The sequence below is a fragment of the Capricornis sumatraensis genome, chromosome 22 (assembly GCF_032405125.1).
Source record: "Capricornis sumatraensis isolate serow.1 chromosome 22, serow.2, whole genome shotgun sequence".
NCBI classification, from domain to species: domain Eukaryota; kingdom Metazoa; phylum Chordata; class Mammalia; order Artiodactyla; family Bovidae; genus Capricornis; species Capricornis sumatraensis.
Window position 1 is genome coordinate 32920847 of NC_091090.1, and position 27130 is coordinate 32947976.

At 37.1% G+C, this 27130-nt stretch overlaps 3 protein-coding genes across 3 annotated transcripts; 1 reads left to right on the forward strand and 2 right to left on the reverse strand.

Annotated features, from left to right (window-relative positions):
* Window positions 1–276: 276 nt before the first annotated feature.
* Window positions 277–1242, reverse strand: LOC138069650 (olfactory receptor 14J1). The gene has a single exon (XM_068960978.1). It carries the CDS (start codon window positions 1240–1242, stop codon window positions 277–279), a length of 966 nt encoding a protein of 321 aa, XP_068817079.1.
* A 7918-nt stretch (window positions 1243–9160) lies between these two features.
* LOC138069450 (olfactory receptor 2B6-like) lies at window positions 9161–10105 on the reverse strand. Its single transcript, XM_068960747.1, has one exon. The coding sequence runs from the start codon at window positions 10103–10105 to the stop codon at window positions 9161–9163; it is 945 nt and encodes a 314-aa protein (XP_068816848.1).
* Window positions 10106–25449: 15344 nt separating this feature from the next.
* Window positions 25450–26394, forward strand: LOC138097967 (olfactory receptor 2G3-like). The gene has a single exon (XM_068994181.1). It carries the CDS (start codon window positions 25450–25452, stop codon window positions 26392–26394), a length of 945 nt encoding a protein of 314 aa, XP_068850282.1.
* The last annotated feature ends 736 nt before the right edge of the window (window positions 26395–27130 follow it).

Below are 27130 nucleotides of genomic sequence, written 5' to 3' on the forward strand. Positions count from 1 at the left end.
AAAAGCCAGCTTTAAATTGTGCTCACCATGTCCCAGACTAATTACCTTTTCTTTTTTATTCCAGAAAAAAATCCTATAAGATGCCTAAAAATAAAAATTGAATTTGTAGAAAGAAGGCCAATATCCCTAAAACCATAACATCTTAAATTCTGAAGAATTATGTTTTGAGAAGACTATAAAGAACAGAAAAGTTAGGAGGGAGTTCCGGAAAGAAATCAGATGTTTTCCTGCTACAATCTGAAACATAATAACAGTACCTTTTATTTGTATGGTACTTTAGAGTTTAAAAATGGCTTTTAAATGCATCTTTCTCTGAGTAAATTCTTCTTTTGACAATATCTTCCTCAGAGCTGCCTTCATGGCTTCATTCCGTAAACTATAGATAACTGGATTGAGCGTTGGAGGTATCACAGTATAGAAAATGGAGAACATGAGATCCATAGCTGACTGGGAATCAGAAGGGGGCCTTAGAAACTCAAAGCCTGCAGCTGAGAGGAAGAAGGTGACTACAAATAGGTGGGGTAGGCAGGTAGAGAAGACTTTGGTTCTTCCCTCAGCTGATGGAATTCTCAGCACTGCAGAGAAGATGCGAATGTAGGAAAGCACAATAGAGGTCAAACAGATAAACGCTGTTGAGGTTGTGAATGCAGCCACTGCAATCTCATTAATGAATTCATAAGAGCAGGCTAGTTTCAGCATCTGAGGAACATCACAGAAGAATTGGTGAATGACTCTCTCCCCACAGAGTGGTATGGAGAAGTTAACAGCTGCGTGCATGAGCCCAGAGAGGCCCCCAGCAACCCACACAGCTATCACTGCATGCCTACAGGCACAGGGGTCCATAATGGTCTCATATTGCAGTGGTTGACAGACAGCTAGATACCGGTCATAAGACATCACTGTGAGGATGGCCACTTCTGACGAGGCCAGAGCTATGAAGAAGAAAACTTGAAGGATGCACTGACCAAGGGAAATGTAACCATTGTTCATAAGTGAATTTGCGATGGACTGGGGGACTGTGACAGAGATGAAACACAGGTCCAGAAGAGAGAGGTGCTTCAAGAAGTAATACATGGGGGAATGGAGGCGATGGTCCAAGGTAGTTATGGTGATAATGAGGAGGTTGCCTGTCAAGGCCAGCAGGTATGTCACCAGAAACAGCAGTGCATGTAAAATCTGAAGCTTACGGTCAGCAGAAAACCCCACGAGGAGGAATCCACTTGCTGAGGTCAGGTTGGCCATGATCACTCTGAAGGTAGCAGGGATGACTCTGTTTAGGAAGCCAAGGAACAGCAGAAAAGAATGCATGATATTGATATAGCTATTAGTCAAGTAACTAAGTGTACTCAGCAAGGAGCTACTAAAATCAAGACAAATTTATCTTCATGGGAATGTGGCAACATTTAATTCAGAAAAATCTTCAGCCCTTTTTCAAAAATTGAACTTCTAAATGTGATCAACAGCTTTACATAGGTTAAAAAAAGTTATGAGAATTTTCTGGAGAGATAATAAGCAGATAAAGTCTTGAAGGTTGATGAATGTGCAGATGAAAGATAAATTTTCCTATTATTTGAAACGGATAACAGTGACAGGGAGATGATTGGGAGAAGAAATGAGTTCTGATGGGAGAAGCCCAGTTGGAGGTGTGCCAGCCATAAAGTTGGATATGAGGATTTGGAATTCAGTAGACTATGGCAGTGCTTGAAACACCGCCAATTCAGTAAGAGTGCTCTTACAAGAATACTTTTGAGTTAAAACAAGGATGGAAAAGAGGTCTGAGGATAGACTTTTAGATACCATCAAATTTAAATAGATGTAGAGAAGAGGACTGAGTCAGACTGAAAAAGAATATTTACAGAAGAAGAACACCTGTAAGGAGTAACATCATAGAGCCAAGGGAAGACAGATGTTTTAAAAGAAAAAAAAATAATGTACAATTTTTGCTAAGTTGCTTCAGTTGTGTCTGACTCTTTGTGACCCTGTGGACTGTAGTCTACCAGGTTCCTCTGTCTAAGGGATTCTCCAGGCAAGAATACTGGAGTGGGTTGCCATGTCCTTCTCCAGGGGATCTTCCCAACCCAGGGATCAAACCCGCATCTCCTGCACCTCCTACATTGCAGGCAGATTTTTTTTTTTACCACTGAGCCACCAGAGAAGCCCCCATGTACAGTAGATTCATTAATGTAAGAAAGGAAATTTAAAATAACAATAAAAGTATTGAATTTACCATTGTGAGGGTCATCTGTGGATTTGCTAGAAGCATTTGGGAGGACTAATGGGTTCAAAAGCATGAAAAACGCGGTTTTAAAAACAAATGAAATGTGAAAGGAAATATAAAATTTTGGAGTACACCTATAAAATGTTTCATAAAATATAGAGAAGTTTCACTCACCAGAGCTGATCTTCGTCAGTAGGAACCAATCTCTTTTAATCATAAAATTGAACATCTTTATTCTAGAATTGAGCTGGTGGCTTGATCTTTGTAATTTTCATGTAGGGAAAGGACTGAGATGTTTTCATATAAGATTAAACAGTGAGCATAGACCCAGAGACATTTTAACTTTCCACTGAGCCCTTGATACCCATGAGCCTATGGGCAGCCCATGAAGTCAGTGCTGCCCTGGCACTAGGGAACAAACTTGTTCAGCGTGGTTGACGTTTCACGTAAACACTATGAGTTCAAGCATGGGACTTCATGATCCTGTCCCTCAAGGATTGCTTCAGTGAAAAGTAGTTAATTATCACCTGGGTTGAACTGAATCTTAGATTCTGCATTCCAGAGAGTGAAAAATATACAACATATATGATTTATTTTCTATAGTATAAGTTCAGACTTAAGTTTCTCTAGTAAGAATGATCAATTTTAACTTTACTGGTCACCCATGAAGTCATGCATGTTTGTGTGGACCTCATTTAAAAAGAGAATGTTTAGTAATTGTTACATAAACACATACAAAATTACAGAATCAAAGGAAATTAGAGTTAAAAGATGACTTCTTTGTCACTGAGTCTAGGCTTCATTCAAATACTATATCTTTTTTAAAATAACTCTGAACCTGATCATCCACTCACCATTTTAACAATAGGCTACCACAGATGGGTAATAGATCCAAAAATGAATGTATTCTGTTTTCAAATCCTATGACAATGGGAAAGGCATTAAAAAAAAATCGTGGTATGGACATTAAACATGAGATCTACCTTTTAAACAATAAGCCAAAATTTTAAAAATGTTTAATCTTGCATCTACTCCTAAATGTAAAAAAAAAAAAAATGAAATAATGCTATTTGCAGAAATATGATGGACCTAGAGATTTTTATACTAAGTGAAGTAACTCAGAGAATGAAAAATATTATATGATATCACACATATGTAGAATTTCATTTTTAAAAGATAATAAATGGACATATCTACGAAACAGAAACATACTTACAGGTACCGAAAGCAAATTTGTGGTTACCAAAGGGGAAATGTTGCAGGGAGGGTTAAATCAGAATTCTATACTTTTCTTTAGTATTGCCTTGTTTCTACTTTATGTGGGTTCATTTTGTTTCTCTTTTTTCAGTTTTTTATTTAAGGTAAAATTTTAGATTATTGACTCAAGATCTTTATTCTTTTTTAAAAATGAACATTTAATAATAAGTATTACCCTTTAAGCACTGCATCCCACAAATTTTGATATGTGGCATTTTTATTTTCACTTACTTCCAAATACTATCTAATTTCCTTTGATTTTCTCTTTGATCCATGGATTACTTAGAGGAATATTACTTAGGTTTCAAAGGCTTGGATATTCTCCTGTTATCTTTCTGTTGCTGATTTCTAGTTTAATTTCATTATGGTCTGAGAACATGTCACAGATAGATGAGTGAGGAATTTAAGACCTGAAATCTCATTCACCTTTTACTTTCAAGGATTTGCTGATTTAGAACCTAGTGCTGTGTGATTGAGGAGAAAGACCCAACTATCCCCTCTATTTTTCCTTCTGAATACCAAGGATTAAAATACTAGAACTCGTTTAACAGGTTTCTTTTTTCTTCTGCTACTCCTTAATCTAGAAAATTAAAGTAACTAGTAAGATTGATTCATGTAGAATTATTGCCATAAGCGAGTGGTCCTAAGGCTATGGTCCAATGTAGTTATTAACTGAAAATTTCCCCCAGAATTTAGTTTATGAAAAATCCAAGTATTTGTGGTAAAAAGAGTGATAAAGTTTCAGCTGGATACCTTTATATTAGTAGTGCCATCTTTTTGTACAAGTTCAATTGCTGCTGCTGCTGCTGCGAAGTCGCTTCAGTCGTGTCCGACTCTGTGTGACCCCATAAGAGGGCAGCCCACCAGGCTTTCCCGTCCCTGAGATTCTCCAGGCAAGAACACTGGAGTGGGTTGCCATTTCCTTCTCCAATGCATGAAAGTAAAAAGTGAAAGTGAAGTTGCTCAGTTGTATCTGACTCTTTGCGACCCATGGACTGCAGCCTACCAGGCTCCTCCATCCATGGGATTTTCCAGGCGAGAGTACTGGAGTGGGGTGCCATTTCCTTCTCCAAGAAATATGATATGACTTTAAACCTGCTCACTGGTTTGTGTTCTCTATATAACGCTCTCACCAATCAAGCTGTAGATTTAGAAAGAAATTTAGAGATTTTAAATTTTATAATTCTAGCTCAGAAAATCATGTGCTGGCTTATGTTTATAAACAGGACTATTGTTGTAAGGGGCACCATGAACAAAAGTGGCTTATATTTCTAGTAATTTTACATGATTCATAATGGGAGTACTGATATTTTACCTAACTGCAATATCTACTGCAGGTATCAGTTTTAAGTGTTTTTTTTTTACAATTATATTTAAATAATACAATTTCTTACATTTGGGATTTTATGTGTATGGTACTTATATTAGTCAAGGTAACATAGGTTTTGCTGCAGTAATAAATTAATTCCAAATCCCAGTGATTTAAAACAAAATACTTGAGCTTCCCTCCTAGCTCAGCCGGTAAAGAATCTGCTTGCAATGCAGGAGACCTGGGTTAGATTCCTGGGTCGGGAAGATCCCATGGAGAAGGAAATGGCAATCCACCCCAGTATCCTTGCCTGGAAAATCCCATGGACAGAAGAGCCTGGTGGGCTACAGTCCACGGCGTCTCAAGAGTTGGACACGACTTAGCGACCAAACCACCACCACCACTGTATTTCTTACACACACATAAGATCTGACTTGGGAAGTTGGTACTTCCTTCTTTCCAATAATTGGGGGATCCAGATTTTATCTATCTTGGGATCCAGTCATCTCAAAATATGGCTTAGACGAAGCATGCAAGAAATAGGAAAAATTGTTTTTTTAAAAAACGGTCCATCCAGAAAAGACATGTATCTGTTAGACTCACATTTTATTTTTCTGAATTATGTGGTCCCAAAGGAATTAGAAGGTAGATGTTAAAATGGGATATCACACATGATAGGAAAGAGGAATCTGTGTAGTGCCACATTATCCAAGACTTGATTTGTGTTTAACATCTTTGGGAATTTTCTAGTGCTCCTCTAATAAATAGACACTAGACTTTGTTTTGAAGTAGATAATTTTACCTTGTTGACTATGCTTCACTACTGCTTTTTCTATATCACAAAATATTTTTCAGTTTAATGACACTGATATTTATAAAACTTACTAATATACAATTTAATACATTTACTGATGTTTTAGTAATACTTGTAAGAATATTTAAATTTTTTCATTAATTGTGTTTTCAACATTGCATTATATTTATTGACCTGCTTGACAGTACCTGTACTGTAATTCATTTAATTGTGTATTTTAATGTATAAAATTCTAAAATATCAGATATCATTTATGTAAAAATATTAAAAATTCAGAATTTTTTTAAGTCTCAAGTTTTTGCTCTGATATGTCTGTAATACTGAAGGTAAATCAAACCATACCCTTAGGATTTGGGAGGGCATATCGGAAGCAACCTCCAATAGCAGCACTAACTTTTTTGTGGTCCCATGTTTTTGCTTAAAAATGTGTGCAACTTCCACAGCATAATAGATCCATGTTTGTTCCAATACAAAATAGTAGTTCCAATGTTTATTTATTTAAATTTTATCTAGACTGTCAAGCAAAACTAATAACCTCAAGAAGATGTAGCATTTTTATTTAATAAGCTCAAATACCCTCTGAGAAGTACGACATACAAGCTCTGAGAAATACTCTGCTTTATCAAGAATGAATAAATTAATACTATAAACATTTTTAATATAAATATGAGCATAGATATTATATTATTAGTATAGTGACATGAAGTCCTGTGTAAAAATTGATCATGAATTGTGACAAACACTGTTATCAAATTTTTTTAAAGTTTAATATGCTTTTCCACATTATGTTAGAATTGAGGAAACAGATTTTCTTTCTCTAATATAGCTGCTGCTGCTGCTGCTAAGTCGCTTCAGTCATGTCTGACTCTGTGCGACCCCATAGACCGCAGCCCATCAGGCTTCCTCGTCCTTGGGATTCTCAGGGCAAGAACACTGGAGTGGGTTGCCATTTCCTTTCCCAATGCATCAAAGTGAAAAGTGAAAGTGTAGTCTCACAGTCATGTCTGACTCTTAGCGACCCCATGGACTACAGCCTACCAGGCTCCTCCATCCATGGGATTTTCCAGGCAAGAGTACTGGAGTGGGGGTGCCATTGCCTTTTCCGCTAATATAGCTAGGAACCTTCATTTCTTTAAAATCCATTTCCTTATATTTTAGCTTCATCTGTCTCCCAGTTGGACCACAGAAAGCAGAACTGTTCACTGAACTTAACTGACACAAAGTAGATTTTTGCACTGTTCTTTTTAGGAGGAGAATGGAGGGTTGCAGTGGAAAAAAAGAGAAAAAGGAGCAGTTCTAGATTCAATCATGTTGGGTGCATTTACTAAACATTTATCCTGTCCAAAGCACGAAAGAGAAATCTGCAGAAATCCGAGAGATTACAAATATGAATGTTATACGGGCTTGGGAAGGACTTATATTGAAAGGCAATGCATTGATAAAGTGTTCAAATAGAACCCACCTGAGAGAAGGACACCTCATGTGATTGGCGTTAACCAGTGTTGTCAGAAAAACAAATTCTAAATGCAGTCAAATATACTGAGTAGGAAAATGCCAAGATTCTTACTGATATGTGGGGAGAAAAGAGAAATTCATAGGAAATATTCCATTATATGAGGTGATCTCGATTTACTGGAATATTTTATCTTTGGGGGGGAGAATTTTTGCATATTTTAATTTCATCCTGTCTTCAGTATTTGCAATTCAAAATTTTACATGATTTTTGGCAGTGTTGAATGTACATAGATTGTTAATGTTCCTAGTCATATACCAATTTAATTCAGATTACAGAATTCATACCATTCAGTGTATTTATTCTTCAAAATTAAGGAATCTGATGAAACACTGATGGATTTTGAGAAATTCATGTTTATTAAGACCCTAGAGATTACCTTATAAAGGGACTGTGATTCATTACTTTGAAATAACTAGAGGATTAAAATAAGTAAAAATGGTTAAATGATTTTGGAAAGGATGAGTTTATAAAGAAAGTTTGGGTATGTGTACTATAAAAGAGAGATTGGCAGAAATTCTACTGATCCTCAGAATAATACTCTGTAATGACTCATATGGGAAAAGAATTATGTACAGTTCTATGAATTTAGAATTAAAATTTAGAATTAAATTTGTTTTATAGGCCACAGAACTATAGTATTACATATTAAATTTAAAGTTTGCTAAGAAAGGCAATTTCAAGCACCTTTGAATTAAGGCAAGTGTTAATGTCCCTATTTGGTGGCAAAGAACTATAGTCAAAGATAATGAATGGTTTTCCCCAAAAGGCACACATATGTTTATCACTTTATCTATGGGGCTAAATATACTCATTAATGAAGAAAAAGAAAAAGATTTGATTTGCACTCCAGGCAATGATGTTGAGTTTTTACTGAACTCACTCTCTTTTCTTTAGGCATGTTTAACTAATACGCATTTGCAAGGCAGTTGGCTATAAGACCTTTATTTCAAGTAAAGCTAAGAAGTCAACCAAGGCTTTAAACTCAATGTGATTTTCTCATAACTCCTACATTGAACTAGGCCCAACTTACCCAGTCAAGTGGTAAAGGAAGTTGTCTCTTTAAACTCATAAATTACTAGTAAGTTTTCTTTTTTTAAAAAATTTATTTATTTATTTATTTATTTTTTTAAATTTAAAAATCTTTAATTCTTACATGCGTTCCCAAACATGAACCCCCCTCCCACCTCCCTCCCCATAACATCTCTGTGGGTCATCCCCATGCACCAGCCCCAAGCATGCTGTATCCTGTGTCAGACATAGACTGGCGATTCACTTCTTACATGATAGTATACATGTTAGAATGCCATTTGAGTTAGAATATTTTCGGCCTTTGGTGTTTGCATCATTGTTCACTGTTCAAAGCATCTTTCTGCTTTTTTCTCTCTTCCTCCACAGTAAGTTCTATTTGTATTTGCCCTGACCTCATTGTTGTTTATCATATGAGTATAAGACTGGCTAAGGTTTATGGCAAAAGTAACATTTAAAATCACTGAGTCTAAAATTTTTATGTATTTCCCTTTGCATATGTCTGTCTTATATGGTTTTGACCTAAATGTTTCTTGATTTCACTTGCCTCTGGGGCCTTTGGTGGATGACATAATTGGACATTGACTGTTAGAAGATGAATATATGCTGTGAATACATGTTGGTTAAAGTTAACTCAGGATAGTAGTGGTATTTTTAAAATCATGGGATCATTTCCAGTTTACTTGGGATTCACTTAGGAATAGTTTATGCCAAATATACCTTTTAAAGCTTTCTAAATATTTTTTCTCTAGCTATTACACCAGGTTTTTCCACTAAAACTAAGTTAACTAGTCATAAGGGTTAGGGAAAAAATTGGTATGACTTGGTAAGATCCAATATTGCAAAAACAGTCTCAAAAGTAGATAAGGGCTGTGTGGAGATCATTAAGAGTTGATGGTTTCTTTCTTTGTCCTGTTTCACCTGTGAACTTTATGACACTGTCCTCTCATCACTTTCATGTCTGAAATCTTTGAAAGGCAGAAACAGTCATCCTTACTTCTCAGGTCTTCTCTTCAAAGGTCATCTTGTCCTGACCCAAAATTCCTTAGTTAGTGCCCTTCTAAAGGCAGCTTTGACATCCTTGTTCCTCAGTGTATAGATAAATGGATTGAGTGTGGGTGTGACGATTCCATAGAAGAGAGCCATGATCTTCCCTCTGTCCCGTGAATAGCTAGAGGGAGGCTGGACATACATAGTGATGGCTGTAAAGTAGAAGAGAGAGACCACCAGCAAATGTGAAGCACAGGTATTAAAGGCCTTCCAGCGACTTTTAGCAGAGCGGATTTTCATTACTGCTCGGGCAATGAACACATAAGTGCCCAGGATGAGGGAGAGGGGCACCAGAAGTAGCAAAGCCCCTAGCACATTGAACTCAGCCTCATTCACATGGGTATCTGTACAAGCTAGTTTCAGAAGAGCAGGAACTTCACAGAAGAAATGGTCCATCACCCTCTGTCCACATCTTGGGGTCAACACGGTGAGAGTGGACTGAACAAGGGAGTTAGCAAAGCCAATAATCCAGGTCCCAGTGGCCATGTGGATACAGCGCCTCTGGTTCATGATGACTGGGTAGCGAAGGGGCTTGCAAATAGCAGCATAACGGTCAAAGGCCATGATGGCTAGAAGTATGCATTCCGTAGAACCCAAGGCCAAGAAAATATAGAGCTGGGCAACACAACCACCGTAGCTAATGGTCTTTTCTGGTCCCCGAAGATTGACTAGCATCTGTGGGACAGTACTGGTAGTAAAGCAGAGATCCAGAAGGGATAGATTAGAGACAAAAAAGTACATGGGACTGTCCAGCTGGGGATCCAGGCGAGAAACTAGGATAATAGAGATATTTCCAAACAGGGCAAAGATGTAAGCCACCAGAAAGATTACAAAGAGTGGTGTTTCTAGCCAGGATCGATCAGAAAATCCCAATAAGATAAAATCATCTAGTGAGCTCTGATTACTGACCCACATATTGGCACTGATGGGAGAAATTCCAGCTGAGACTTCTAAACACCCACTTCTAAGGATGAATATCAATGATAAAAGGAAGCCACTGGAAACTAAAACCCAGAGATGCTAATTTCTGCTTTAATCTGCATCTATGTTTCAATTATGATGAAATATCAAGCCAACATCATCAGTATAATGTTGAAAGATTATTAAGAAAAGAATAAGAAGAACCAGCAAAATAAGTGGAAAATTTTCCTTATGTGATGAGTGTCTTCTAGTTAGTTATCATTCCTTTGGATTTTGTTGTCTTCTCTTCTAAAAAGCTTCAATAGAACTACCACCAACCTTACTTGTCATAAATATTTAACAAAAACATCAGAGTATAGATGAAAACAGATTGTAAGAAGGCAGAGTTTCCCAAATATAGGTTGAGCAAAGGACAGCATGAGGAAGGCAGGTGGATCAGCAGTCCAGGGGGAGCCAAGGCACTTTGGTATCTTCATCTTCCTCAAACTGATCCTAGTCAGAAACATCACGGGAACTGAAGCATGTCATAGATTTTGCACAGTGAAAATAGGGCGTATCAGGACTCCTTTTACCTCTTCCAAGCATTAGTGTTGATCCTATTAAGAAAATTTGAAAGTAGGAGGAAGAAACAACAAATTCAAACAAGATAACATACACACAAAACAATCACGCATTGGAAACTTGCTTGCTCTGAAATGCTACTCAACAGATATCTAAATAAATTTGATCAATTTCTAACCTGAGTGAAAACACCAAAGAGAGTTTCAAATACTTGGCTCCTTTAAGTAAACTTCTCTTATTTTTATATACAAATTTCTAACTCCTCAAGATAATTATGAGCACATTAAACATTTTCCCCTCTCCCTTCCTTCTTTATTTTGTTTTCTTACTTACTAATTATAATATTTCTACTATTTGAAGTGCTTCTATCTCACTCTTCCCCCACCGAAATCACACGATTCCTTTATTATAAATTCCTGAAGGAAACTCTGATGATTAATTTTTTATTCTCTAAAATCTCTTTAGGTTTGATTCAATGGTTTTGGCAAATCTTGCATTTTAAGTTACTTTATAAAAGACATTTTCCTTCTTCCTTCAGATCCCAGTGATTCCTTTTACCAGATGAGTGATTTTAGAAATGTCATTTAATCCTTTTGTACTTCAATCTTCTTTTCTCTAAAATAAGCATAATTATATGCATCTGATAGGACTAAGTGATTTAATGTAAACTCAGTTATTTTCATATGCTAATAATACAATATGATTTATTTCCAAAATTATGAATTCCCTAAAATATTGGACTTTCCTTATTTTTGTGCAGCTATAAACAGTATAGAATGATATTTGTAACAGATAATTAATAAATACTGACAGATAATAAATATCATTTGACTACTAGGAAAATAGCCCAGGAACCTCTGATTACTTATTTTTCTGATTCTCTTAACTGGCCTTACATTGTAATCTTCTTGTGCCTTTAACATGGTAGAATTATTGGATTTAGTTGGTCAGGTCAGGTTTTGTTTTCACATTGGTGTCAATGAGCTGTGAAATTAGACCGTGTGTGTGGGGGGTGAGCGACAGTGAGAAATCATAGGGAGAAGTGCTTGCTTCATAGCCCAAAGCTCAGAATTCTTAACTCTAAAACAGAGCTTCTTACCCGTCTGTCTCACACTTCTGATTTCTTTGATCTGGTTATAAAATCACAATTTTGGGGGGATCCTAATTGTCATCTTTGAATTACAATTGCCGATGTGTCATCCAAGTTGTCAGACTGTACCAACTATTCTTTAACATTGTCTCTTGCATCTATCCATTAAATTTATATCTACACAGAAAAGTTAAAACAGACACAGTGAAAATAATTCAGTGTTCCATGGCTTCTAGTTTTCAAAGTGGTCTCCTCACTTACAATAGCTCTCTCATCTTCAAAGCATCTTAACATGTTTGTAGAACAGTCTTTCCTAAGTTCAAATTTATCATGCACACGCATCTCAACTCAAAATTCAGCAGTGAATCTCCACATTGTAACACATTTTATTAAAATGCAGACTTACAGTCAATGCCTCCTATAATCATGGTTCAAATCATTCCATTTATCCAAACTTTTCGTTCTCTCACTGGCGTTTATGCTGATATGAGACACCGTTGTTGCTTTCCATCCTGTAAGGGCCATTTCAAGTACTAAAGTGTTCCAAATTATTCCCCACTCTCCTTTTTTTCTGTCCCTGACTTGGGAAGATCTCCTGGAGAAGGAAATGGCAATCCACTACAGTATTTCTTGCCTGAAAAATCCCATGGACAGAGGAGCCTGGTGGGCTATAGTCCATGGGATCACAAAGAGTTGCACACAACTGGATGACTACGCATTCCTTTTCTAATTCTCTAGAGCACTTTACTTGTAATTCTCTTTTGGTACACTCCATATTTTATAAAAATTATATATATATATATATATATATATATATATATGTATATATATATATATGCAATTTGTTTTTGTTTCTGTATCTGTCCTATTTTCCTGACCAGATGGATTGTATACTCTTAAAGAATAAGCATGTGATAGAGGTAAGAGTGTATGTTAAACATAGTAATCATTTACAACATTTTAATTGCCTCTTGATGAAAGTGAAAGAGGAGAGTGAAAATATTGGCTTAAAACTCAACATTCACAGAACGAAGATCATGGCATCTGGTCCCATCACTTCATGGGAAATAGATGGGGAAAGAGTGGAAACAGTGTCAGACTTTATTTTGGGGGGCTCCAAAATCACTGCAGATGGTGATCGCAGCCATGAAATTAAGATGCTTACTCCTTGGAAGGAAAGTTATGACCAACCTAGACACCATATTAAAAAGCAGAGACATTACTTTGCCGACAAAGGTCTGTCTAGTTTTTCCTGTGGTCATGTATGTATGTGAGAGTTGGACTGTAAAGAAAGCTGAGTGCCGAAGAATTGATGCTTATGAACTGTGATGTTGGAGAAAACTCTTGAGAGTCCCTTGGATTGCAAGGAGATCCAACTAGTCCATCCTAAAGAAGATCGGTCCTAGTTGTTCATTGGAAAGGCTGATGTTGAAGCTGACACTCCAATACTTTGGCCACCTCATGTGAAGAGCTGACTCATTTGAAAAGACCCTGATGCTGGGAAAGATTGAAGGCAGGAGGAGAAGGGGATGACAGAGAATGAGATGGTTGGATGGCATCAATGACTCGATGGACATGGGTTTGGGTAGATTCCGGGAGTTGGTGATGGACAGGGAGGCCTGGTGTGCTGCGATTCATGGGGTCTCAAAGAGTTGGACACGACTGAGCAACTGAACTGAACTGAACTGAATTCACTTTAATTCAATTGAAACCAACAACTGTGAACCTCTTCCCTTTGGATTTCCTATATGTTAAATTATGTTAGCACCCTTGAATTTATGACCTCAATCGATTTCATTGCTATTTTGTCACAACAGAACCAAGATACAGCTTTACTTTTTCATTTCATACCCCAAAACTAATGCAGAGTTTAAATATACCCTGTTTTACCCTTAGAGCAAATATTTTAAGGCTTTTCTGCTCATTCCCAAAATAATGCAACTAATCAATCAATAAATACATTTATTTTACTTATCAAAATCAATGGATTTTGATTGCCACTTCAAACTCCATACTGCTTGCATGATAATTGGATCAAGAAAAAACTATAATGTTAAGGGAAATATAAGCAGTAGCTGAAATATTAGTAGGACTACTTACATGGTAAAATTATATAAAATGTTTCTGGAAATTTTCAAGTGCCTGTGAACTTCTATGAAAAGTCAAGTTGATTATCTTCTGAGACTCCCCCTTATAAATCCTATCCTTATATATAGAATAACACTCTTCATTTAAAACTGGTCTTATCCACTGTCTTTTCTTCTCCCATTTCTTATCATATGATAGTGGGACTTTAGAAAGAGAATCTTGCAAATATGATTATGCTTGGCATTATATTTTATTTGCAAAGAGATGGCACAGATATCGTTGCCAGTTGATTAGAGAATTATAGAAATAAAACAGGATCCTGATTCAACATTGAGAAACATTTTTATCTGTATACATAATGTCTGAACCAAATTTTGCCTCATCCATTTTGATCAAAGAAAAATCACTCACGTGTTGCAGGGTTACTTTATAGAAGGATGCCCCTCAATGAGCACATGAGTATTTCCAATTAGAATCATAAAAGATACAATTATAGAATTCACCTCTCTGAATTCCTTTCTTGCTAAATAAAGACTCAAGATCTCATTTTGTAGTTACCTGCACTCAGACACTATTTTCAAATCTAAAGAAAGCTGAAAATTTTCTCCTATATTTCATAGATTACTGCTATGCTATTTTCCCAGTCTTTATTATTTTCTCTTCTATCCCTCTAAAGGGATCCAGCATGCCTTTAAGTTTCTGAGATAAGCTTGGACTGTTATGAATAAAATCAAATCACATATTTACTTCAGGAAGAGTAAAAATTTTTTAAGGAAAATATTTAGCATGTTTTATTGGTTTCCAGAATACATGATACCATTCCTAAACATTGAGGGCATATTGAAACATAGTGACAAAATAAGTGATGATAAAATGATAGCAACAGACAAGTAAAGAGGGGGAAAAATGAAGAAAGAAAATAGGGAGAGAGGGAGTTTCCTGGTGGTCCAGTGGTTAAGACTCAGTGCTTCCACTGCAGGGGATATGGGTTGGATCCCTGATCAGGGAGCTAAAATCTTTCATGCTATGTGGCAAGGACAGAAAGAAAAAAAAAAAAAGAATCGATAGAATTATTTAGAAAAAAGAAAGAAAAATGGGAATGAGAGAGAAAAGATATACATAGACAGAAAGAGCATACTGTTTTGTCCGACACATTGCCGATGATCAGTTAAATGTGTCTTCTGAATATGCAACAGGAGAGAGAAACAGAAAAAAAATAGAATGCAAAGATTACAGAGGTGAGTCCAAATCCAGGAGTTGTTAATTTGCCTGGAAAGGGCTGTGGGGAGTTTTTGCCTTTCTGGTTGTGTATGAAAACTATGGGATTAGTAGAGCTTAATTTGTCTAAATAGGAAGTTAAAGGAAATGCTGATGAACCCCCCAGAGGATGAGAAAATGGAGCTGGGAAGACAGAAGAATCTGTGCTTCTCCACAAATAGGACCTGCAAAGGAATGAAAGGGCAGCAAGAAAGAAGTATCTTAAAACATGGCTTAAGGAAACATTGGCCATTTTTATAGATGTTTGCATCTTGATATACTCTTTAACAACTTCATAAGCATGATTCGAATATAATATGTTATGACAAAATAAAAACAATTCATTTCACCTCTAATTTATTTCAGATATTATCTGAGGATCTTTGCTGTGATCTCAATGCCATGCTCTCTGCCTATTGGATTCCTCTGTTCTAAATTGTCATAGATTTAAACAGTCTGATTTGTTTGAACAATAGGACCTTCAGAGCTTAATTGCTATCTAGACAAAATCAATATCTTGATGTTCACAAACTTTGTAATACAAATAGCAGTTTTAATCTAGAGACGTGATTAAAAAAAGCACACCTAAAAATATTTAAATGAAAATATAAAGTCCCAAAAGTACCTAACACTAATAGTAAATTTATATTTTTCCATAGCTTTCCTCATAATAAAATAATGTATACCTAGGATTTAGAAACACCAAAATATATCAAATTTCCCATAAACATATATGTAACCATATTTATATATATATATACACACACACACACATATATATATTTGCTTTGGTACTAATGTAGCAATCTTCCTCACATGTATATTTGTTTTCTTATCATAGTAACCTTCTAAATTAAAAAAAGATTTTTTTTTAAATGATAGAAGAGAAGAAACTCGAACAGCAAGAAGTTACAGGACTTACCCAAGTATATAAACCTAGAAAATTCAGAAGCAAAAATTTGAATAAAATAAGATCTTGAATCCTAGGTCTGTACACTTTTCCCAATTTCATTATATGCATCTGTGGAATCAACCTTTTAAAATTAAAAGAAAATCACTTAGCATTCTACTGCTGAATGGTCCTTTACTCCATCTTATAAAGCAACCAATGACAGAGCAAGGTGACTTGATTTTTTACTATCCTTACCTCCCCAAATTCCTTCTGCACTTACTTGATGTTGAGTTGTAATTCATCAGTTGTTCAGTGCATGACAGAGTGGGGGAGTTATGGGAGACTGACCTGTGGCTGAAACATAATACCATAATACCCAGACCTTGGTTTTCTGTTTGCATTTCTTCTCAGTTCTGCAGAGTTTCAGCCAGGCTCTCTCTGACCTACTGAAGGGTCAACTTTAAGAAGCTAACTCCAATTTAAGGCTATCCATAGCATGCACAGATCCACAGGAAGCTCTCCCAGGAGTTGTCATGCTAATTCTATCTTGGCTCATCCTTCCATTTAAACCTCCGAGATTCAGCATAATTAGCATTGATACCACCAGCAAGTCCAGGACAAAAAACCAGAGGGACTAGAAGGTGAGACAACCCCAAAGACAACCAGGAAAATGTTTCTAATGATACACAAACATTGGGCATATCAGTATGGAGAGTCATTTAAGAGGAAACCAAATCAATTCTGATAAGACTTAGTGGTTGTTGATATTTTATATTAATAATTATATTAATGCATATTGGTAATTACATTAAGATAGAGTATATGATATATAGATATTCTATATAATTATATATATTATAGATTAATTTATGTATTATATATTATATTAATACATTAATGTATGTCAATATATTAATAACTATATTAATAATATGCAATATTAAATAGGTAAAACCATACTTTACATATGCTTACTATTCTGAGAAAAATAGGACAACTAGGTATAGTTGCAAAAGTAATCTTTCTAAATTATGATTCTTTTCATGTTTCACCACCATAGTGGCTCCTCATTCTCACTCTATACTTGTATTTATTATAAAAGCTATTTAATCAACATAAGATGTCTATTTATTTGGTAGTCATAGTCACTGTATAAATTATGGGTATACATTTTGAAAATTTAGGTTTGAAAGTGAAGTCGTTCAGTCGTGTCCAACTCTTTGCGACCCTGTGGACTGTAGGCCACCAGACCAGGCTCCTGCATCCATGGGATTTCCCAGGCAAGAATACTGGAGTGGGTTGCTATTTCCTTCTCCAAAATTTAGGTTTAGCTAATGATAATTCTAAAACTCAGAAAAATAAAATAACTTGCCCAAAATATACAGCCAAGTAGAATCAGAATCTGTTCAGTCGCCCATTCATGTCCAACTCTTTGTGACCCCGTGGGCTGCAGCACACCAGGCTTCCTTGTCCATCACCAACTCCTGGAGCTTGCTCAAACTCATGTCCATCAAGCCAGTAATGCCATGCAACTATCCCATCCGCTGTCGTCTCCTTCTCCTGCCTTCAATCTTTCCCAACATCCGGATCATTTCCAATGAGTCAGTTCTTTGCATCAGGTGGCCAAAGTAGTGGAGATTCAGCTTCAGCATTAGTCCTTTCAATGAATATTCAGGACTAATTTCCTTTAGGATTGACTGGTTTGATCTCCTTGAAGTCCAAGGGACTCAACCAGGAATAAAACTAGTGCTTCTAAATTTGATCTAGGTTTTCTTCCTCCAAGTTACTGAGCAATACTAATCCAGACTCCCCAGTTCGAATGTCAAAATTAAAATTCAACATGTTTTAATCCAGTGTCTCTGGTGTATTAGCCTTCCTTTTTTTCTTTCACAATACATATGGAGTAGGAAAAGTAATGGACATATAGCTGCTGTGATTTTTTATAAATATTAAATCTGTAATTTTGGACAAATAACTCCAAAAGCCAGACTTTGTACTTCTTTATCATAAAAATCCTGGTTATTCAACTCCTGACTTACTTGGCTTTAGATTATGATATGAAATTAATTATTTGAAAGGAATTTCCATTAGGCTTCAGAAATAAACCCAAATGTGCATGAAGGTTTATTTTACAATAAAGGTAGAACTTTATATTATTATAATTTCATGTCATCAAGACAGTTTTTTAATAGAATGTGATTGTGCCAACTGATTAAAATCTTTTAAAAAAAGGTCATAAATTCCTACCTTCAAATTAACTCCAAAACAATAAAAACATTAAGTGTAGAAACAAGATAATAGCATACAAAAGATCTACAATCACTCAAAATATCACTCAAACTCAGGGCTTAAAATGATTGAAGCATTCGTTACATAAAAATTTATGTAAAGACGAACAAGATACACAAAATGAAACAAAAAATGTGATAAACTTCCAAAAATATTTGTGAAGCATCTTATTTGTGAAGCATCTTCTCTGTCCATAGAATTCTCCAGGCAAGAATACGGAGTGCATAGCCATTGCCTTCTCCAGGGAATCTTCCCAACCCAGGGAGGAATCCAGGTCTCCCACACTGCAGGCAGATTTTTTACTGTCTGAGCCACCAAGGATGTCCCATGTGAAAGACTATAAAAGGCTAAACTCAACATATACACGTCAATTATTTAAAAAAAAATCAGTATGGAAAAAAACGATCCAACTGAAACAACAGCAAAGGTACAGGACATAGGCTTTTGCTTGACTTTCAAATATATGATAAAGTGGTTTATTCTTATACATACAAAAATGCAAATTATATTAAATGGGTAATAATTTTTGGTTATCAAATTGCATACAGCAAAATACTTTATGTCATGTTGAAAAGCCATTTTGCTTTAGCTTTTATTTTAGAGTATTTTAAGACTATATACTATGTGCAAAAATGTACATCTACTGACACAGCATTTCCATTTCCAGAGTTCACCCAGACAGATATTCTCACATAGGCATGCAGAGATGGATGTGCAAAGACCTTTACTGCAGCACTGTTTGCATTAGCAAAAGGCTACAAACATCATAAGTGACTACCAGCCCTGGAGTTGTTAAATATGTCTTTACAAAATAATATTATGTGTTTATTAAAATTAATGAGGCAAGTCTATGGCTACAGAATTAGAATGGTCTCTAAGTTATATATATTTGAGAAAAAAAGTTACAGGAGGGTACTGATGACACAAGATGCTATTTATTTATCTATCAGCATACATGTATAAATAAATGCATGTATAAAAACACACTTGCACATACCCTAAGTGTGCTAGTTTGTATACAGAAGCTATCAGCAGAGTGAAATGATGGAGTCAGGAGGGAAGGAGAAGTTTATTTGCCTCATGAATAGTATTACTATGTGTATTTCTTGTCTTCAAGAAATACAGGTTTTTCACATTTTTTAAACTTTTAACAATAAGAAGGACAAAACAACTCTACACAACTATGGTGTCCTTCATGGGAGGTTTCCTGAGGGATATAAAGAGAATATGTTGACAGCTGCGAAAAAAATGTGCTTAAAGCCTGCAATGCAAGAGACCTAGGTTCGATTCCTGGATCGGGAAGATGTCCTGGAGAAGGGAATGGCAATCCCCTCCAGTATTCTTGCCTGGAGAATCCCGTGGACGGAGGAGCCTGGTGGGCTTCAGTCCATAAGGTTGCAAAGAGTTGGACACAACTGAGTGACTAACACTTTCACTCACTTTCAAAGCTTGAAATTATATAAACCAACATCTTACCTTAACCAAATTCCCCTTATATACATCTCTTTATTTTTCATAAGACTTGACTTTTTACTCAATGATTTCTCAAAGATATATGTAAATAATATGAAGTCAAATATTTCTACAGAGTTATAAATATAAACAGTAGAGCTAGTATTCCATATCCTCTCTACCTCCATTTTCTGTTATGACAAGAAAGTACATTCAGCTCTTCTAGATTTTTTAATCTGGCAGTTTCTTGAATATTTCTAAATTATTTCAACATTTTCAAACTTAGTCACTCATTGTTTAAGAGTGCTAGATACCACTCCATGCACTTAGAATGCGTCAGCAAATAACAAAGATTGTTGTCGGAGAAGGCAATGGCACCCCACTCCAGCACTCTTGCCTGGAAAATCCCATGGACGAAAGAGCCTGATAGGCTGCAGTCCATGGGGTCGCTAAGAGTCGACACGACTGAGTGACTTCACTTTCACTTTTCACTTTCATGCATTGGAGAAGGAAATGGCAACCCACTCCAGTGTTCTTGCCTGGAGAATCCCAGGGATGGGGGAGCCTGGTGGGCTGCCGTCTATGGGGTCGCACAGAGTCGGACACGACTGAAGCGACTTAGCAGCAGCAGCAGGAGCAGCAATTGTCTCTTTGAAGTTAAAATTTAAGGGAAGGAGGAAGATTATAACAAATAAGCCTAATAAATTATGCTGCAGAGTATTTCAGAAGAGGAAAAGTGCTCTGGGTGAAAGAAACCATAGAGTAGGAAGAGAAGCATCCGGTGGATGAGATGAACAGATGGTAGAATTAAATGGAGTGGTCAAGAGATCACTCCTTGAGAATGTGAGATTTAAACACTTGAAGGAGTGGAAGTGAGCCAAGCAGGTATAAAGCTTCCCAGCCAGAGAATGGCAAAGGCCTTTAGTTCAGTTCAGTTTAGTCGCTCAGTTGTGTCCAACTCTTTGTGACCCCATGAATCGCAGCACGCCAGGCCTCCCTGTCCATCACCAACTCCCGGAGTTCACTCAGACTCATGTCCATCGAGTCCGTGATGCCATCCAGCCATCTCATCGTCTGTCGTCCCCTTCTCCTCCTGCCCCCAATCCCTCCCAGCATTAGTGTCTTTTCCAATGAGTCAGCTCTTCGCATCTGGTGGCCAAAGTACTGGAGTTTCAGCTTCAGCATCATTCCCTCCAAAGAAATCCCAGGGCTGATCTCCTTCAGAATGGACTGGTTGGATCTCCTTGCAGTCCAAGGGACTCTCAAGAGTCTTCTCCAACACCACAGTTCAAAAGCATCAATTCTTCGGCGCTCAGCCTCCTTCACAGTCCAACTCTCACATCCATACATGACCACAGGAAAAACCATAGCCTTGACTAGACGGACCTTAGTCGGCAAAGTAATGTCTCTGCTTTTGAATATGCTATCTAGGTTGGTCATATCTTTTCTTCCAAGAAGTAAGTGTCTTTTAATTTCATGGCTGCAGTCACCATCTGTGGTGATTTTGGAGGCCCCAAAAATAAAGTCTGACACTGTTTCCACTGTTTCCCCATCTATTTGCCATGAAGTGATGGGACCGGATGCCATGATCTTCGTTTTCTGAATGTTGAGCTTTAAGCCAACTTTTTCACTCTCCTCTTTCACTTTCATCAAGAGGCTTTTTAGTTCCTCTTCACTTTCTGCCATAAGGGTGGTGTCATCTGCATATCTGAAGTTATTGATATTTCTCCCGGCAAAGGCCTTAGCTGGTGTATTTTAATAACAACATGGAGGCCAACAGGCTGAGCTGAGTGAGTCAGGAGGGAGCTGGGAAATGAGGTCAGGAGATGCCACTATAAGAATTTGGGCTTTTCCTGTGCTTAGACATTTAGGGCTTTAAAAAGAGAAATAAGAAGATGAATTTTGCTAAATTTACTATGTTTAATCAGAACCATTTTTCAAATGTGTTTTAGAAGCAACTATAAAAAAATGTCAATTCTTCAAGAAGAAATAACAATGCTATGTGTGTAGCATAAATCTTTTCTGATATAAACCTTTATTTTTAGCCACTTCGAAGAAGGAAATGGCAACCCACTCCAGTATTCTTGCCTGGAGAATCCCAGGCATGGGGGCTACCATCTATGGGGTCACACAGAGTCGGACACGACTGAAGCGACTTAGCAGCCGCAGCAGCAGCAAGAAGAGTTCAATAATTTGCAATAGTCTCTCCCCTTTTATACTAGATACTAGACTTTACTTCTTCTCCAACATTTCCTATTACCCAGAAGTTAATAAATCTATTCTTGGATCTTCATTAATTGTGTGTAAACTTCAAGCACGTATTTCCCGATATATGCATGTCTCCGTACTATGTTCAAAACTGAGTTTAGCTAATAAAAATTTTAATGAACTAATTAAAAAAAATCTTTTAAGATACTATCTAAATAGCATTGACAGTTTTGTACATGTGTGTTTAGAAGGTGATGTGCTACTGATTGTCTTTCAACAGCAACAGAAGCACAGTCTCTGTGGCTCTTCTCTCTCCAGGGAATGTCTTCCTCTCTAATATAATGATAGGAAGTTGCCTGGGAAGAACTCCAGAGGTGTGTGCAGAGTAAGCAAACTAACCCCCATCCATCTGAAGAGACTTGAACCATGAGATTACAGGAAAAAGGGAGCCAACAAACTGCACACATGGGGTTCCTCCACTGCTTGTCCAGGATCTGTGATCATAAATGAACTTCTCATCAAAATCCCCAAGAATCTCCACAGCTGGATTGTCATTCTTTCTGGAAAGTAGTACTTTGCTGTTTAGGTGGGGGAAGAAAAAGAAAATCCATTTTAAAAGTTGAAGAAATCCAGAGCTACTTGCCTTTAGCATCGAACAACAGCAGTTTCTCATATATAAACTGACATTGATTCTTAATTATGGAATACTTCCTAGCTTCGTCTCTTTGCAGATATAAATCCTTTTATCCTCATCTTGATTAAGAACAGAAATGTGAGTGAGACCAGTTTCGGTGTGATGTCTGCTTGGAAATAGTTGTTTTTTCTTGTAACATAAATATACAAGGAAATATTATTACACTGTAGAATTACATCAAGCAAAGTGAGGCCACTCACATGCTGTCTTTTCCCCAGGAGATATTGGATCTTTCAAAAACACAGTTGTTTTACACTTTACTGAATAATAGAGGAAATTTAGCCAGGTAAGGTCAATGTCAATTTTGGTGCATCATAGCACTCAGGGTTTTAATTTTACCACCAAAATGCATGGACAGATAGAAAAATGCTAACCAGTGTGATCACCAAGATCAGTTTCTTTCTTTTGCTATAATTGTGGAAATAATTATCATCCTCTATGCAAAACACATGAGAATTTTGTCTTGGCCAAAATTTAAAATGCAGCTGATTATTACTATGGATGCCAAAGAAAATAAGCCACTTATTCTCTCTAAACTGGACTGTGCAATAATTGCCTGAGAGGTGCTATAAAGGTGAAGGATTCTTAGAAGCAAGTTTAATTTTCTTGCTAGGATACTTAGTGGGAAATCATTAATTGTCCTTGGATGGTTTTGTTGTTTATTCATTTGTTTTTAAGTAACTTGTTTAGATTCGATCTCCAAGATAAGTGACTGCACCTGTTTTGAAGACCTCAAAACTGACCATTTAGAGGTACAAATTCTCATAACTGCGTTTCTTAGTCTTTGCAAGTTAATAGTGTAAAGACACTGATAAATTCAACATAACTGACTTTAGGGAAGGTCACTGCATTGCATTAGTGGCTGAATTCATGAACTCTTGTAATAAAACTACACTAAAGCATATGAACTATTCATGTCATATAGAGTAGAGCTTGCTTATTGGGGATTGTAAATAGAATTTTCTGGAGAGCATATTCATAAAATAGCAGACCTGTGATTCAAATGGGGAGATTTCAGAAGTTTTCCTCCACACTTATTAAATCAGTAATTATTTGCTTCACAGAAAAACAATGAATATTAATGTAATTATGTCTAACCCTTCATTTTTGAAAGTTCTAACAATTTCTATTTTTCCATGTTTTGAATTCTATATGCCTTGTTTCTCAGACTCTTGCTCACTCAGTGTATTTGTCAATATTTTTCTTTTATATCCATCATCTATCCTGTACAAATACATGTAACAATCATCTTACCTTCCATTTCTTTGGTTTTTCACACTATGCAAGTTGATGGCCCGTGTATTTTGTTTTCAGAGAATTTGAGATAGTTCTCACATCTGTTCTGGGTTATGCTCTAACGTCTCTTTTCAGTTTAATTCAGTTCAGTCAATCAGTCATGTCAGATTTTTTGTGACACCGTGAACTGCAGCATGCCAGGCTTCGCTGTCCATCACCAACACCCAGACCTTGCTCAAACTCATGTCCATCAACCATCCAACCAACGCATGTCCATCCAACCATCTCATCTTCTGTCATCCCCTTTCCTTATGCCTTCAATCTTTCCCAGCATCAGGGTCTTTTCCAATGAGTCAGTTCTTCACATCAAGTGGCCAAAGTATTGGAGTTTCAGCTTCAGCATCAGTCCTTCCAATGAATATTCAGGACTGATTTCCTTTAGGATTGACTGGTTTGATCTCCTTGCAGTCCAAGGGACTCTCAAGAGTCTTCTCCAACACCACAGTTCAAAAGCAGTAATTCTTTAGCACTCAGCTGTCTTTATAGTCCAACTCTCACACCCATACATGACTACTGGAAAAACCATAGCTTTGACTAAACAGGCCTTTGTTGGTAAAGTAATGTCTCTGCTTTTTAAAATGCTGTCTAGGTTGGTCATAGCTTTTCTTTCAAGGAGCAAGCGTCTTTTAATTTCATGGCTGCAGTCACCATCTGCAGTGATTTTGGAGCCCAGAAAAATAGTCTCTCTCTATTTCCATTGTTTCCACATCTGTTTGCCATAAAGTGATGGGACCGGATGCCATGATCTTAGTTTTACGAATGTTAAATTTGGCCAACATTTTCATTCTCCTCTTTCACCTTCATCCAGGGGCTCTTTAGTTCTACTTCACTTTCTCCCATAAGGGTGGTGTCATCTACATATCTGAGATTATTGATTTGCTGCCAGCAATCTTGATTCCAGCTTGTGCTTCATCCAGCCCAGCGTTCCGCATGATGTACTCTTCATATAAGTTAAATAAGCAGGATGACAATATATAGCCTTGATGTACTCCTTTCCCGATTTGGAACCAGTCTGTTGTTCCATGCCCACTTCTAACCTGCTTCTTGACCTGCATACAGATTTCTCAGGAGACAGGTCATGTGTGCTGGTATTCCCATCTCTTTAAGAATTTTCCACACTTTGTTGTGATCCACACAGCCAAACGCTTTGGCATAGTCAATAGAGGAAAAGTAGATGTTTTCTTGCCTTTTCAGTGATCCAGCAGATGTTGGTCATTTGATCTCTGGTTTCTCTGCCTTTTCTAAATCCAGCTTGTATATCTAACTCAATTCTGTTTATATATATCCTTGCAATGAATTTGGTGTTTTCAGACTCTGTGTGTTTCTTTACACAGCAAAAACTTGCTATACAATTTATTTTGTGTAATTTTACTGTTATTTCTCTATATTAAAAAATCAATGTCAAAGTGCTCATTTTACTTAGCTTGTTGTATTTTTATGATTATGATCTGACTTTCTTTCCTACTGGAAGAAAATAGGAATGACCAAGAACGGTGACTCACAATTAAGCAATGAAAGGAACAAATGCTAGCACTCTGGCAGGTTTCATCCTACTGGGCTTTTCTGACCAGCCCCACCTGGAGATGCTTCTCCTTCTTGTCGTCTCTATCATATACATTCTGACGCTGATGGGGAACACAGCGATCATACTGCTCTCATACTTTAACCCCAAACTCCACACACCCATGTATTTCTTCCTCTCCAATCTCTCCTTCCTGGACCTCTGTTTCACCACCAGTATTGTCCCACAGATGCTTTGGAATCTCAAGGGGCCTGACAAGACCATTAGCTACACTGGCTGTGTGATCCAGCTGTATGTTGCTTTGGGGCTGGGCTCCACGGAGTGTGTCCTGCTGACTGTTATGGCCTATGACCGCTTCAATGCTATCTGTCGACCCCTCCACTATGGAGTGATCATGCACCCAAAGCTTCTCCAGCAACTAGCAGCTCTGGCCTGGATCAGTGGCTTTGTGGGGTCCATGGTTCAGACCATCCTTGTTTTCCAGTTGCCTCTCTGCAGCCATCACATGGTGGATGACTTCATGTGTGAGGAGCCTGCCCTAATTAAGATTGCCTGTGTGGACACAACCTTCCTGGAAAATGAGCTCTCCATAGCTTCTGTCCTCTATGTGGTGATACCTCTGGGGCTTATTCTGGCCTCCTATGGCTGCATTGTTCGGAGTGTGCTGAGGATAAAATCCACTGAAGGCAGGAGGAAAGCATTTGGGACTTGTGGGTCCCACCTAATTGTTGTGGTTTTGTTTTTTGGGACTCTAGCTTCCATTTACATTCAACCCAAGAGCAAATACACACAGAAGTACAGTAAATTCCTCACCCTCTTTTACACTGTAGTGACACCCTCACTTAATCCTTTGATCTACACATTGAGAAACAAAGAAGCTAAGTGGGCGCTAAGAAGGTTGCTGGGAAGAGACCCAAGTGAGGGAGAAATGTGAAATATCCACATACAATCCCTCAGATATTAAGGACTTTTAGCATCATCTAATTTTGGTTTTTCCTTTTGTTTGTAAAGATCACAGCTAAATCTCCTGAATAAAATGGTATGAAGTTTCCTTTCAGTGACATCCTGAAGCTGCCTACTGTAAATCCTCATATTGCTTTCCAGAAATGTTATGTCTCTTTTTCTTTTGGCTGTTTTCTAAAGAGTCTATGAAGAAATAAATAAATATTTATAGTAGTGCATATATATATGTATTATAATTTTCCAAATTCTGGAATTATTGCTCTAGAGATTAACTAATGGTAGGGCGGATATGTTCATGACAGATCTATTTTGTCATCACAGAAGAAATCTCCTGCCTTATAGAGATAGAACTTTCTTGAGAACTTTCTATTGTTCTCCAGATCTCTCATGCAGTAGTTCCACAGGCCGTAACTGTTCTGTCCATTGTTTACATACAAGCATAAAGGTCCACTGGAAAATCAACAATTACCTAACAGTTTTTCTTTCGGGGGATTATTGATTCTTGTTCATTTACTAGAGGCATCTGGGACTAAGTACATCCAGGGATTTTTCTGATCTCTCCCACCCACAGAGAAAGCTTCCAAGAGATATGAGCCATGAGACTGAATATTTCCCATTTATACGTCTCTTGTCCTCATGCAAAGAGCTGACTCATTGGAAAAGTCTCTGATGCTGGGAGGGATTGAGGGTAGGAGGAGAAGGGGACG